This window comes from Cyprinodon variegatus, unplaced genomic scaffold (genome assembly GCF_000732505.1).
Source record: "Cyprinodon variegatus isolate N-32 unplaced genomic scaffold, C_variegatus-1.0 Scaffold579, whole genome shotgun sequence".
Taxonomy (NCBI): domain Eukaryota; kingdom Metazoa; phylum Chordata; class Actinopteri; order Cyprinodontiformes; family Cyprinodontidae; genus Cyprinodon; species Cyprinodon variegatus.
Window position 1 is genome coordinate 367,086 of NW_015151032.1, and position 14,003 is coordinate 381,088.

The 14,003-nt window shown below is 37.9% G+C and overlaps 1 protein-coding gene across 1 annotated transcript in view; it reads left to right on the plus strand.

The window, feature by feature from the left end:
• The window catches only part of LOC107095855 (glutathione S-transferase C-terminal domain-containing protein-like), a 41,167-nt gene that overhangs the window by 20,970 nt on the left and 6,194 nt on the right, over nucleotides 1–14,003 (plus strand). The window contains exons 3-4 of the mRNA XM_015392211.1: nucleotides 6,844–6,977; nucleotides 11,684–11,714. Of these exons, the coding sequence (XP_015247697.1) occupies nucleotides 6,844–6,977; nucleotides 11,684–11,714 (165 nt within the window). The remainder of the gene's footprint in view (nucleotides 1–6,843; nucleotides 6,978–11,683; nucleotides 11,715–14,003) is intronic.

Consider the following 14,003-nt stretch of genomic DNA (forward strand, 5'->3'; position numbering starts at 1 on the left):
ATTAAATATTAAATATATTGATAGTAAATAATTGGAACGTCTTGAATTAAAGATAAAAGATTTTTATTGTGTGATTATCAAATTAGGCATGCCTTTTTAAATTGTATTCATACTTTTTGTGCAACATCCTTCTAGTTCATCTGTTATCAGCAAATTACGGTAGCAACTTTGTCTCTATATTTATCAACTTTGTTTCTTAAGAAAAGCAACAAGAGACAAATCTAACAACTTTTTCTGTTTTTTTTTTAAGAGCTTTGGTGACAACACATGTAAGTGATAACTGCTGTGGATTTTCTGTTTTAGCACAGCAAAGCAGCGACACACACAGCTCACAGCAGCAATCGCTGAGATCTGTGTGGGCAGAAAAACACTGTTAGACTTCTGGATGGAGAGACAATCAGGCTAGACAGGCATATGCTATTTTCAAACGCTGTACTCAACTACATCTCAAACTGTTTGATGAAACCACGGAGTTCAAAAGTGAACAGATTGTGATATCTGTTTTTACTGTTTACAGCAGATGCTCTGATGCAATCTGATTGCTCACACTGGAAGACCAAAAAACAGTCACTTAGAGATGGTGCTGGTTGGCCTCATCTATCCAGAAGTAAAGTCAGAAAATAATTTCCTTGTTTGCACTTGAGCAATCCACAAAGTTGAGGGAAATCATCTTATAGATGCTCAGAGCTCTATTTCAACATGAGGATACGATCATGATGACCTCAAGAGGGCGGACTGAATTTTATCTGACAATATAATTTCCGATTAGGAGGTGGCCATGAGATTCATATGATCCCTTTATACTACACGACAAAGGACGCACAACGGACCTAATTCTCGATTAAAAAATTTCTTGCATGCCTGAAAAGGTGAAAAGGTTTTATTGTCATTACACCATCGCAAGTACAGATCAACAAAATTAACTCTCTGCATTTAACCCATCCCCTTGGGGAGCAGTGGGCTGCAATTGTGCAGCACCCAGGGAGCAGTATGGGGTTAAATGTTTTGCTCAGGGACCCAGAGTGGCAGTCAGTGGGAGTTGGGCTAGAAATTAGAACCTCAGTATTCCAAGCACAATATCCTAACCACTAGGCCGCAACTCCCCGAACTCACAAACTCAGGATTTCAGGCCCTAATCTATTGGGTTGTCTGCTATTTGGTTGGCTTTGGAATGGGTTAGAATTAACAAACCTCCTCATACCCAGCCAGTCAGCCACTGGTAAGGGCTGTATCTTTTTCTTACAGTGCTCAGTGAAAATATCGCAATGCATCGTGATGCATCGCAATATTTCAAGTATTGTGATGCATCGTGATAGAATCGCATCGTGGCATGTGAATCGTGATTCGAATCGAATCATGACTTCTTTGTCAATACCCACCCTTAATGTCACCTGTGTGACAAATCCAGTTGTGAAATTTACTCTTAAATACTCCACAGTCAACTATCAGCTGTATTGTATACCACGCTCCACACCTCCAGAATACAAGAGTCTTTTAGATTAGCTCAGGAACCATGCGCAGACGGTTTCATGGAATGGGTTTCCATGGTCGAGAAGCTGTATCCAAGCCATAAATAACCAATGGATGCAATGCAAGGCGTTGCAAATGTAAAGTTTGGTGGAGAGGGGATTTTGTGTGCCGTTGATTTTTAGCAACTCTAACAATTTGGACAATTCAGTGCTGCCAGTACTATAAGAACAGTTTGGAACTGGCCCGTTCCTCTTTAAAATGATTAAAATAGCATTTTAATCATCTGTGTTGCCTTTAATATTTAGATTTGTTTGATGTGCTAAACAATTAACAGTTTTTTATAGTTATGAAAATAAAGAAAACTCTTTGAATCAGAAGGTGTGTCCAAACTTTTGGTCTGTACTGTATGTGAATATATGTTTGCTTATATATATATATATATATATATATATATATATATATATATATATATATATATATATATATATATATATATATGTGTGTGTGTGTGTGTGTGGGTGTATGTGTATGTATAAATGCATATTCCTGTATGTCATGAGAAGGGCTTTATTCACTTTTATTTAGCTACTTTTGTTCAATTTCCTTTTTCAAGTGAACAGTACCTTGAAGGAGCCACTCATCACAGTAGGTTTAACTACTTCATGCATTATGCATGGCTCCATTTTTAGTCAGGTTCCGTTCAGCCTGTTCATTATCTGGAAACCTTATTTTAGTTTGTGTCTGCTCCTCCAGGCTGAAATTTCACAGCTCAGATGTTCAAGTTGTAGTCAGACGAATCAACATTTTGGGCACATTTACAGATACAGTAGAGACGGGACATAATAAAAAAAACATTTTTTTTAATGTCCGACACTGCTATTTCCTTACTAACCGTAGGTCAGTTAGGATTATTATTATTGTTATCTTTCTTGCTAAATGATAAATTAGATGAGAAGAAAAAAATGTTTCTTGCCTTTTTCACTGTCAAACGTTTCCATATAGGCTTAGTGTTTGATAGAACTGCCTTAAACTAAATGATTTGTACTTGCACATGGCCAAAAATCACCCTTCTTTTCTGTGATGTTCCATACGCCTAACAAAAAATGAAAGGATACTAAAAATAACTTGGGATTTAATCCATACAGCTATTTTTATTTCTAACGTTGAGGAGCAGAAAGGTTGTGAAGTTTGACAGTATTTTAGGTTTTATTCTAGCCTAAGCTATTATCGACTCTGCTCAGGTTTTATGGTTGTTTACAATTGATCCTGCCTGTAGATTAATGTTCTTTGGAACAAAATATCAGCTTTTTCAAATGACTTCAGGCTTTATTGATTTGTAATTACAAGACTAACAGTGTTTGGAATATTTAGAAGAACAGAGCCACAAAGAAAAACTTCCAAACCTAAAAGAAGAACTAAATAGGCTTTAAATGCAATTTGGCAGAAAACTGCGATGATGACATATGAGCTGACAGCAGGAATTTAACCTTTTTTTTAGACACGGATGAATGCAGAGAGGAGTGATTATTTGAATTAAATAGAGTGTTGTGGCCTTTTTTTCCCATGAGGTATTTATTGAATGAACAATTTCACACAGACAGCTTTTTCACTGGAGAAATTATGGATGAAAATTATAATTCGCTTTACAAGCGCCTTTGTGCTTGGGGCACGTTAATTAACAATTTCTAATTCCAGCCTCTGCAGAGATGACACTTAACCAAACATAAACATGCCACTGATGTAGGATTTTTGAATGATGATTTTTACATGATGAATTTTCTTAGTTAGTTGGTGAAACCGATTTTTATCACTGTGGAAATTATTTGTATCCCTGCTTTAAATAGAATATCGCCAACAACTGGTTCAGAAGAGGTGCTGTCAGCTGCAAATGCAAAGCATGTTATCGAAATAAGATGCTTATGCATGTATCTTTATTTTTTATGGTTTTGTGTGAATAAAGGTGAAGATTAAAAAAACAAATTAGAATTGATACCTGTATAACAAATCCACGTTATCTGCATAAAGGGGATGTTAATCATTTGATTTTGCTTTATATGAGCAGATCATAGAGTTATGAACTATTCCCTTTTTTCAACACATTTGGGTTTCTTCTAACAATGCTTTTTCCTTATGTTGATGTTTCTTTTTTCAAATAAAGCCTATAATTAGAGTCATTTTTTGTCAGTCTGTACACTAAGTTCTGTAGTGCTGCTTAGTTTTATTAATTTTAAACATCCTGATCTTGGTTGTACTTTATAGAGAGTCTATATTATAAACCAACAACATGTAGTGTATTATTGTAAGGTGAAAGGAAAGCTATTTAAATGAATAAATGCCTATATGTTCATGGCTTTTAATATTTTTTACTTAACAAATGTGATCAGCAACAATCTGAAAAGTGCTTCTTCTTCTTTTTGTGTAGAGCTCATTTTACTCTGGTAACTTGTGCACGCTCTGTTTACAGTCGTAGGGATGCGGCTGTTCCAACGGTTACAGTTCTGAATTTTCCTGAGTGGTACACGAGTAAAGTGAATGTGATTGGTCGATTATCAAGAGGGCAGGATTTTTGTGGCAGAAGTTTCCTAAGCAAGTTTGATTGTCTCCGGTGTCTCGGAAGCGTCTTCCTAACCAGTTAGCAACTTGGTGCTAGTAGGTTCCCAATGGGAAATTACATTGGGACCAAGTAGCACTTAGCAACAACACTGTTAGCGTTCCTTGACACTGTCAAGGAACGCTATGGACGGCAGAAACATGCAAGAGGAGGAGAGTTTTGTTTCGAAGGTTGTGGATGAGTCTCGTCCGTCATACATTTTTTATTTAGAGGAGGAAAGTGGAGACGAAGTTGTTGCGAGAGAGTACGCCAGGGTGGCAGAAGCTTGGTTTGGGGTAGAAGGCTTAGAGCCGTACATGTTTGAGTCCTTGCCTTGCAACGCTGCCAGTTCTGTTAGCTCTACGCCTGCTGAAGACGCAAACATCCATCCCTGTGAACACTGGGATGTAACTCATTGGTAAAGGAAATGATTATTTCTTATTTCAACCTATATATTAGCTGCGACGTGAATCAAGATGCTATGACTGAAAACATTTGATTGACAGATGACCGTTGATATATGATTGGCTGAATTTAGGTGTACAAGCTGACGTATAACTAACTGGCCTGCATAAGATAATGAAAAAGATCTTAAAGCTACAGTGTGTAATAATTACAGGGATATACAGTCAGAAATGTAATATATTATACATAACTATGTTATTTATCATCATCTACGAGCTCAGCCTCTTAACCTTAATATTTGCGTTGCCTTAGAATTCGTTATTTATAATTACATAGGAGCGGGTCTCGCAGCCATGGAGGCAGACATCTTTGCGCTACGGCAGCCCAGAGCCAACAAACTAGCGATTGCGAGATCGCCAAAACGTCACAACGATGTAGAAAAAATAACGGGTATATTTATTATCTTAAGTCTACATGAAATCTATACCCTACACAGACTAATGAAATACTATCTGTAAAATTATCTATGTAAACAAACCTCATCACTTGAGAAGGTAGGTGATGCGGACGTCTTGGAAGACATTTTGTCCCGTAACGCTCGCCGTACTGTTAGGGGGAGAAGCGGTGGGGGGGAGATGTTCATGTTGCTGCGGTCTGCAGTCTGGACGTTAGATGTCGCTGAAAATTACACACTGTAGCTTTAAGACAGGATTTTTTTTTAAATAGAAATTTTCTAACTTTTTGGACAATATGGTGTAATAAAGGGTTCATTTATATACATATTTAAGCCAGAATATTTATAATTGACTTTAAAAGTTGTTTGCATCGCATACAAGCTTACTTCCCAAAAGAAGATTTGCATTTTTTCTACTATTTTAGACTCACCACCGGTAAGTGAAAATGAGGACGAGCATGTAGGATTGCCTTAAGTAAACATATCACCAAAATGATTGACAATTAGGAGGACCACTTATTTTCCTTCCCCATACCTTTAAATTACCTACACTTATCAGCTTATTTTACCATTGATCGTGTAAATGAATCGACATAAACCGTGGTCCATGAGACTCAGCTCCTAAGTCCTGACTAAGGAAACTTGAGTAAAAGTCACAGACTGGATTTCCCATCTCTGGACACATTCTTTGCAGCTTTAAATGGAGAGAAAGGTGGTTCTACATTTTATTAACCCAGAAAACGAGAATGCAATTTCATGCCACCTTTTTTTAGATTTTGTTTTTGTAAAAAGAGAATGAAAGCCACGTCTCCAATTCCTCTACTTTAATAATTTGATCATTTTTGTCATCCGTCACAAAAAATTCAAATTAATATAGTTATAGTTTGAAAGGTTTGAAGAGATTATAGCCTTCTACTTGTGTGCTGTAGAAATAATGCTTCCAAGTTTTAATGCTTCAGGATTAAAAGTGGATATCATGCTCTATAAAATGAAGCTTTTGTTGAAATTTCTTTAGTTTTTTTTGTCATTTGGTCTTTCTTTTTTTGTGTTGCTACGTTACCATGTACTTGACAACACGTGTAGCGCAGATTCTTCTATTTTTTTGTTCTGTGTGAAGTATATTTTTTTACACTGGTATTCCCAACACTTGGTTAGCTCTTCCTTCCAAACAAACTGTGAAACATTAATTTTGCATAGTTTAATCATAGTTGGTCTTGCAAGTCCAACTTTCAATTAGATTTATAGAGCATTAAAAAAATGTCTTCCTGTCTAGACATTCCAGTAACTGAAAGTAGCTTTAGTGATATTGCTCACCCCATCTGCATCTTCCCTTCCCCATGTGGAGGAGGAGCTCCAGCCAGCTGTTCTAATCCGACCCTGATCAGCTCTGAACTTCTGCTGTGTAGCTCTGCTGTCAAGATGTTTTCCATTCAGGCTTGCAGGCATGACATCTTCTTGGAAGACAGAAATAGAGCACAGACTTGGCAACATTCACTGCATTCTCATATAGGCATTTATTCATTTAAATTCTCTTCATCAAAGCTATGAATTATATTTTTTGCAGATTGTTTGACTAAAACAAATGTCTGGAAGACAGATGAAAAAAAGCGTGGGTCTCTTTAGTCCTCTTCAGCACCTCCTGATACAAGCAGAGCATTGCTAATGCAGTGGCAGGTGTTTATCACCACGCACAGTTTACTCACTCAATAGGAATCCTGATGTATTCGTGCTTTGGCTCAGAAAACATTGATGCTGTTGTTTGCTACAAATCCCTAGGTCTGCAAACTTGGAGTTTTAAGTTCATTAAAGTAATCAATAATGTTTGATAATGTGAAGCGTGCTGAGTTAATAATCTCAATAAGAAAAAAGCCGTCTTAAATAGTCACACACATTGCAGATAATGTTTTTGCTTGTTCTAATGCAGGTTGCACTTCATGCATGTGGGATTGCAACAGACATGGTGTTGGAGCACTGCATCCAGGCAGGAGCCGCCTTTGTCATCAGTCCTTGTTGCTACGGCTTCATCCAGAACGCAGTCAAGTTCACCTTCCCCAAGAGGTCTGTGCCTTTCCTCCACACTTCCCTCCAGTGTCGCCTCTCTTTGCCATTTCACCTTAAAATGTTGTTTCAGTCCTGTTAGCATCATGTCAAAAAATGCTACCATCCTACCGTGCTGTACTGTTGTTTACTTTCACTACCCTTGCTGTCCATTACCCTCCCACCAATACAGAATAATTTTCTGTTCTCAAATACACATAATCTGTCTTGTCAGTTCTTGTTTCTTATCAGCACCGCTGACAGTCGAAGGCAGCAGTGTCACATCCTCTCCTCTGCAGAGTCCATTCCAAACATTTTCTGTCTTCTTGTCAGCTAAAGAGTCACTTTCACTGCACAGGCAGTCGGGGGTAATATAAATAGACTAGAATGCGAATCTGCTGGAAAGCACTCTTGACTTGTGACATCCAATCTTTGGTTGAACAGAAAATGCCCATCGATCCGACTGCTTGGATGTTGTTGCTCAGTTAAGCAAAGAGAAGCTGCACTCAACATAATTGGAGGTTATCTTTTGCTAATGCTGTGAGAAGCAACAGTCATCCAAGGCAGACGGCTGCTGCAAAACTTCATGTGACTCATAGTCTGCAGTGTAGGGGTGCAGATGCAACACTGACTTTATGATAGAGATGCTCATGGTGCCGATGCTCCACTGTGAGTGAGATCGAATTATGCTATATGTGATATTTTACCAGTTAGTTATTCTTTGTCCAGTATTTATTCTTACATTATATCAAAGCGCAATTTGGACTGTAAAATATTTTATGTTGCAAAAAAAATTTAATCTTTAGGAAACATCATCTGAGGGAAACAAATTTTACTTTCAACCCCGTCATCCACTATTCACCATAGTGATGCTAAAGCATAAAACAGCAGGCAGTCCTAGTGTTAAACTACACTCTCACCTTTGCATACCAGCCATATGTTACTATGATGCATATTAGACTTTAATTAAGGCTTCACCTGTATCCAATTTCCTTTTGCTCAACCTTCAGCTAATACATTTTCCAGCTGGAAAATGTATTAATGTGTTTTAAAGATGAGTTGTCAAGAGTGTTGAAATACAGAGACAGCTAATGTTTTGCTACAGGCCTCCAGATGGGTCTGGAGTCTGGAGCATCACGGTTTGAAAGTTTCAGTCAGGGTCTTGTCGTAAGTGCTAAAGTAAATATATTTTTCTAAAGACTGGCCACGGTCATCACTACAGTGTCCTTTTTTTATGTAACCTTGTGTGAAATTCCCAGCTGCATTTAAGTCCAACCTGTAAAGAGTTTTACTTAGAAAATGGCTTTGCTGCCAGCTGTGCCCTTACATCAGGTGTCTGCAACCTTTCATATCCAAAGAGCCTTTTTGCAATGAGTCCAACTCAGCAAAAGTCGTTTAGAGACGCAAAATACTACATTACATTTTTTTAATAAAATAAAATAAAAAAAATCACCTATTATTTTTGCTCAATATCTACCATAAGAAATCTGTTGCCATTTTAAACAACCAAGAACTTATTTGGATTCTTTGCTTTCAAAATAAGGGGGGAAAAAATAAAGTGATTAATAAAATGGAAGCATGGATTATTTTATTGTAGGGTATTATTTGATGTAAACAAAAATGTTAATAATAAAACACCTAGTTCCCAAGCTATTTAAAGGAAAAATAGCTCTAACAACATATTTCTGATGTTTTCCAATATCATCATAAAAACCACAAAAGCTTCCAAGACTGGTATTTGTTCTTATAGTACATTATTTAGTTCTTTATACCATTTTTAGCCACTATTAAGACAATTGTAAAGGGTCCAAAGAGCCACATGCAGCTCTGGAGTCACTGGTTGCAAACCCCTGCCCTACATTATGAGGGTGAAAGGATGACAAAAATATCGTTATGTTTTTTTTTTATCATTATTAAATAAAGAAAATATGCTAAATGAAAGAGAGAGAGAGAATGTATCAATATTATAGTACTGTCCAATGTTCCGTAATGGCTGGGTCCGGATTCTAGAGGCTTCCATACATTTGAGTGTTAAAGGAAAAGTCTGGTCAGCATGAAATAATCAATGGATCATTATTTATACCTAGAACTAATTCGTTTGCAGTGATTTAATGAATTTAGCGTTAATCAGTAAAAAAATAATAATAATTTTCGTCGCATCCACTGAGTCTGGGACCGGCCATTTTTGCCCAAATATAGTAACACCTCACTCTTGGCATCTTCCGTCAGTGATGTCACGGTGCCGTAAGCCTAGCGCCATTCTCCCCGCTTTACAAGCAAAATCTATGGGAGCTACTAGACACATCTGCAATCAACAACAATATTTAAGATTTCAAGAGAACTTTACCATTGAAATTTACGAGAGCTATAGTTAAAATGACAATGCCCACGTGCATGGCAATAATTGTAATACATCCGGTAAAAGTGCAAAAGAAATAAGTTATTTCACCTTTCTGATTTTTGATCCTCCACGGACCGGTTCCTGCCGCCCTGGTCATTGTATTGCTAATTTGAAGAGGGAGGATTTTCTATCGAACTTCTGGCCAGAGAAAAACACGTAATATGTAGCCAACATTTCAAAGAAGAATGTTTTCAAAGTGACTTGGATAATAGCGTATTGTGACAAACAACAGATAGAGGGGACTTCCTCAACAGCCGATACCGCACCGTGACATCACAAACCGGTAGGTGGCAGTAGTGTTCTTTGACAAACATGCATGTCTCCAGGAAAGCACATTCATAGGAAAATTACTCTTAATTTAAAACACTTATTTATTTAACAGGATATAATAATTTCTTATTTAAATTACTTGCAAAAGTTTGAATTCTGAACTTTTCCTAAAGACTGTGCTGATGTCACCTGAGCCTAAACAACTCTATCTACTTGATGCCGATGTTGGTACACTTTTCCCCATTAGCATATCTAGCAGAAATGTAGTAAAAGAGGAAAAAATGTCTGAGTGCGCTATCACAAACATTATTTCTATTCAACTGGATTCTGTTTTATGTAAAGATTCAAAATTTTAGATAAAAATTTTACCAGTTTGTAAAGGATATAAAACTATACCTTGATACAATTTTGGACCCTAAATTGATGGTACAATCCATTTTTATAACTGTCTGTCACACCCTTTCTTTTGTTCAGTAGGAAGCATTTGTTCAATTCTGGCATATTGTTTATTTTAACCAGAGCGGAGTGTGCTTTCTGAGGAACTGCGTTAGGTTCAAAGTAATGTTATGCCATTGTTTAATTTTAAGTCTTCATTTGACAGAGACAACCAAGAATTTGTGAATATTTAGAGTTTTAAACAGTTTTTCTGTCCATGTGACACTTTCTATCCATGGAGGAAGCTTCATGTGGACAAGAGATGATGTAATTTAGAACAGTGTGATCACCAATTCCAAGTTCATGCACCTGGTGATAAACATTTAGAGACTAAAGTTCTCGTTACAGTCTAAATATTACTTTTTTTATTGGATGAGGTACTGAAATCCCTGTAGGTGTGAAATCATGACGTATCAGGCCTGTACCTCTGTGTCCTTTTGTGGAGAAGACCCTTGAAGATGATCTGAATTTATACAGAGATTTGTGCTCTGAATCCACACACACAAATGTTGTCTATAATCTTTAATTTTTCAGAATTTATTTCAATTAACAAAATATATTCTAAAAATCAGCACTATTACAACCACTGAGATGGTTTGAAACACTATAAGGCAGGTATTGCTGTATTTCAGTTGGCCTTTGTTTTTGCCAACTCAGCTTCTTATTCTTTACTTTTTGTGAAAATGACAGTAAGATTTTCATGCTTAAATGTCTAAGAAAAAGTGCTTTCTGTAGGCAGAACTCTCAAAAGCTCTGCACATCTGACTCAGTCAATCATGACATTTTTAGTGTTGTTTTTTTCCTGCCTTTGGTCATGTTGCAGGTAGTCATGTGGGGATTCTGCAGGTGTCGACATTCCAAGCAGTTCACTGGTTTTTATGAGCTGTGAAACTCAGCTTTCCGTTTCATTAATGCCTGCAAATGTCTACGCTTTCCTCCATGTGTCCAGACCGGCTCTTAACCCTTGACATAGTCATTGTTGAATTTTAATTAACGTCAACCAATAACCAAGCTTTGGGATGGATAAACTGCATTTACCCTCCACAAACAAAGTTCTTTCCCAGGGAGAAAGCAATTGATCTCTGAAAACATGAGCTCTATTTGTATTTTTTTTTATCCCTTTCTCATATTTATGGTTTATTTATGATAGATTTCTCATGAGAGATATTTCTTACAGACACACAAACATCCAAACAGAAACATTGTGTGGCCTGAGCAGATAAATACAACATGTAGAACTATTCTAGCCTGCAGTGCTTGCATGTTTAGAATCAGCTTGTCTTTTTTTTGTTTTTTCGTTTTCACTGAATATCTGTTTCAAATCATTAGATGTTTGCTATTTTTAAAAATAAGGCCTTGGTCCACATCCGTCCGGGGTTTGAGTCCCAATCCAGAGGGACCTTAACATTAGAATATCCGGTAAAATTTGAGACAGATTTTTAGTTAATGTTTCTTCAGATGTCATCACAATGACCCAAACACAGCCAGATAATTAAAAAGTCTTCCTAGTTTATAAGCCTAAAAAAAATGAAAAATATTCAAAGGGTCATCTCAGTTAGTCTCTGTTTGTGAAGTAAATAAAAATCTAACTTGTGTGCTTTAACTTTTTCTGTTTTTACAGCAAAAGGTTTCAGGAGACTCTTTCATCCAAGGTATGTGTTACAGTGCAAATACTCTGCATGGTTAATTTTTATTCTTGGTATTTAAGTGTGAAGTGTTTAGAGGGGAGCCTTCAGGACCTGCTGAGTTACTGTAAAACATCTTCATCATATGGTCAAATTGGTTTTAAAATAATTTTCTTTATTATTTTTTTTCTGAATGATTCATTTGGTTTCAGCAAGTAGAGTTTTGCCAATTTATTTTTCTGTCTTTTAATCAGGCGTTAACAGATTTAATACAATCTCTACACGAATCGCTGTCTTGGTGAACATATCTTCTGCAGGCTCTTACAATGAAGGGACTCGCACCCACCAGCCACTCAAGCCTTTATCGCTTAGCGCAGACACACTGCTGCTCTTCAGGGAGAGACTGTCCCAAAGTGATCTATGGGACCTGTCAAAGCCCCCGAGGGGAAAATCTGTGCAAAGTAGCTGCAGGTCCTAACCATGGCAACCTCAAGTTGATGTGTCAAAACACTGAGCCAGCTTCTTTTCCTTGTTGCAGAGCAAGAATCAGATCCTTACATGGGTGTGTTGGCACAAAAGGAACATAGCTCCTTCCAAAAGTATTCATTTCCCTTCAACTTCCCAACTTTTTTGTTACAAGCACATAAAAAGTAGCTCTTCATTTAAACATGGAAGGAGCGGATTTAACATTGTCATGTTTTTTTGTTTTTTTTATTAAATCTGTAAAGAATAAAATAGAAAATCCCTTTATTGTCCCACAATGGGCAAATTATTTTGTTTACAACAGCAAAAAGATTATAGAAAATTGGTCACACAAATATGGAACTTAAAAAAATGTTTAAGAATAAAATAATAAGGAAAAGGTACGCAATAAAATACTGTAAAGTACAGTATTTTATTGTTGTTTTGTAGTGTTTTAACAATATAAAACTGTGCACCTTGATACTAAATAACCAATATACAGCTATGGACATTTTTACAGTAATGGATATTTGAACAACAGCAGCAACATCAGAGATCTGCAAAATGACAGCAGCATGTTATTTAACTGACTAAGGTAGAAACTGTGCAAGTTCAGCTTGAATGTAACAATTTATTGAGGTTGCTGGGAACAGTGGTGGTTGTAGAGTCTTACAGCTGCTGGGAGGAAGGATCTGTGATAACGCTCCCTGGTGCATTATGGGTGCAGCAGTCTGTCACTGAAGGAGCTCTCCAGTTCTGGAACAGCTTCATGTATGGGGTGGGAGACATTATCCAACAGAGATGTTAATTTAGTTAGGATCCTTTTGTTTCCCACCTCCTGCACTGAGTCCAGAGGGCATCCAGTCACAGAGCTGGCCTTCCTGATCAGCTTATCCAGCCACTGTCTCTCAGCTACAGATAAGCCACTGCTCTAACAGACAGCTCCATAAAAGATGGCTGATGCCACAACAGAGTCATTGAAGGTCTTTAGGAGCGCCACCTGCACTCTGACCTCAGTCTCCTCTGCAGGAAGAGTCTGCTCTGACCTTTCTTATACAGAGCCTCAGTGTTGTGAATCCTGTTCAGTTTATTATTCAGATGAACACCTAGGTACTTATAAGAGTCCATTATCTCAATATCAGTTCCCTGGATGTTCACCAGTGTCAGTGAGGTGGAGCTGCTTCTGCAAAAGTCCACCACTAGCTCCTTGATTTTCCCTGCATTAATCAGAAAGTGGTTCTACTGGCACCAGACCACGTAGTCCTGAGTCCACTGTCTGTACTCTGAGACGTCCCCACCAGTGATGAGGCCAACTATGGTAGAATCATCAGAGAACTTATGGAGGTGGCAGCATGGGGAGTTCCAGTGTAAAAGGTGAAAAGTAACAGTGCCAGCACTGTTCCCTGTGGGACCCCCATACTGCAAACTGACCTATCTGAGACACAGCCCTCTGCCCCCACATACTGTGGGCTGCCACTGAGGTAGTCCAGAATCTACTTGGACATGTGATGGTCCACTACTGACAGCTTCAGCTTGTACCTTAGTCTTCCTGGCTGGATGGTCGAAAGCACTGGAGAAATCAAAGAACATGATCCTCAACGTGCTTCCAGGTTTCTCTAGGTGAGTCAGTGCTTGGTGCAGGAGAAAGATGATGGCATCATCTGCCCCAATCCCAGGACGGGATGCAAACTGTAGTGGATCCAATGAAGTCTTCACCAGGGGGCGTAGATGGTGTAAGACCCAAACGTTCACGGGTCTTCATCAGGTGTGGAGTCAGTGCTACCCGCCTGTAGCTGCTGAGGTCTACCACACAAGAGGTCTTCCACAGCTGTGGTACTTCTCCTAGCCGCAGCA